Source organism: Trichophyton rubrum (assembly GCF_000151425.1).
Source record: "Trichophyton rubrum CBS 118892 genomic scaffold supercont2.7, whole genome shotgun sequence".
Taxonomy (NCBI): Eukaryota; Fungi; Ascomycota; class Eurotiomycetes; order Onygenales; family Arthrodermataceae; genus Trichophyton; species Trichophyton rubrum.
In genome coordinates, this window is record NW_003456422.1 from 879,283 (window position 1) to 880,435 (window position 1,153).

Below are 1,153 nucleotides of genomic sequence, written 5' to 3' on the forward strand. Positions count from 1 at the left end.
ACAGGCTAATGCAGAGCCGGGGCAAGGGACATGGTATCACCCAAACGCAGGAGTGCCCAAAAGGAAAAGGGAAAAAAAAGAAAGCCAACGGTGAGAGATGTGATGTTCGAGGGTGCAGAATAGCCGACCGATGGGGAAGAGCCGAGCAGACGCGACGGGAGATGCGGAGAGCGAGCGAGAGAGTCCGCCAGCGAGCGGCAGCTTTGGGCAAGGAAAGGGTGAATGGATGATGGATGGATGGGAGGATGACCGTAGAAGCGCCGGGGAACAGGGGAGCAGGTCAGGGGAGACGCAGGAAGCCGCTGGGACGGTCAGAGCCGAGCTATCAAAGAGGGAGGAAGTAGAAGAAGGTCAGGGCAGAGACGAGGGCCGAAAGACGAGCATGAGAGAGCTTCCTGTCTTCTCTATGCGTTTAGGTCTTGTTTTGCCTTGTGGCTGCGGCTGCTGATGGGGGAGGAGGCGGAGAGGGAGAGAGGGTGGAAGGCGACCTGAGCGAGCGAGAGCGGGCCGGAAAAACTGAGGGCGAGTAAGCAGGAAGAACAAACTCCCAGCAGCAGCAGCGATGACGGGCGGGAGGCCAAGGGGGGAGGAGGAGGAGGACGAGAGGACCAGCGAGCACCCACCAGCGATGAAGCTGAAGAAGACGAAGATGCAGAAGATGTTGGATGTTGAAGAAGTTGACGATGAAGCTGAAGTTGGCGAAAGTCGAAAAGTTGACGTCGAAAAAGAGCCAAAAAGAGAGAAAACCCAAAGGGGGCAGGAAGGGGAAAAGTTCCTCTTTGGGCAAGTTTGGCCTGTTTGGCTGGTGATGCTGAGTAATCCTTGGCCGGCAAGAGACGCAGAAGCAGCAAAAGAGACGAAGAAGAGAAAGCAAGTAAGAAAACAAGAGTGACTGTCGAGAGTGACGGTCAAGAAGTGGCCAGCAGTGACTGTCTTCTTCTTCTGCTGCTCTTCTTCTACTGTCTTTCTGCTGTCTTCCCTGCCGTCTGGCCCCCAACTGCTGCTTACTAAGATGATTACTAAACAGTTAGGAAAAGCAAGCAAGAAGTTTAAAAAGACGCTTTTAGTTTGTGTTATTTTAGTCTCTCTAAGCGCTGACAGAGACTGGAAGTGAAGACGAGTAGAAGCAGGAGAGTAGAGAGAGGGAGAGTAA

At 53.6% G+C, this 1,153-nt stretch overlaps 2 protein-coding genes across 2 annotated transcripts; both read left to right on the forward strand.

The window, feature by feature from the left end:
- Nucleotides 1–130: 130 nt before the first annotated feature.
- Nucleotides 131–448, forward strand: TERG_12395 (uncharacterized protein; the record flags this gene model as incomplete). The annotated part of the gene is made up of 1 exon (XM_047751357.1): nucleotides 131–448. The coding sequence occupies one exon, from the start codon at nucleotides 131–133 to the stop codon at nucleotides 446–448; it is 318 nt and encodes a 105-aa protein (XP_047606845.1).
- Nucleotides 449–562: 114 nt separating this feature from the next.
- Nucleotides 563–892, forward strand: TERG_06312 (uncharacterized protein; the record flags this gene model as incomplete). The annotated part of the gene is made up of 1 exon (XM_003233271.2): nucleotides 563–892. One exon carries the CDS (start codon nucleotides 563–565, stop codon nucleotides 890–892), a length of 330 nt encoding a protein of 109 aa, XP_003233319.2.
- Nucleotides 893–1,153: the final 261 nt, after the last annotated feature.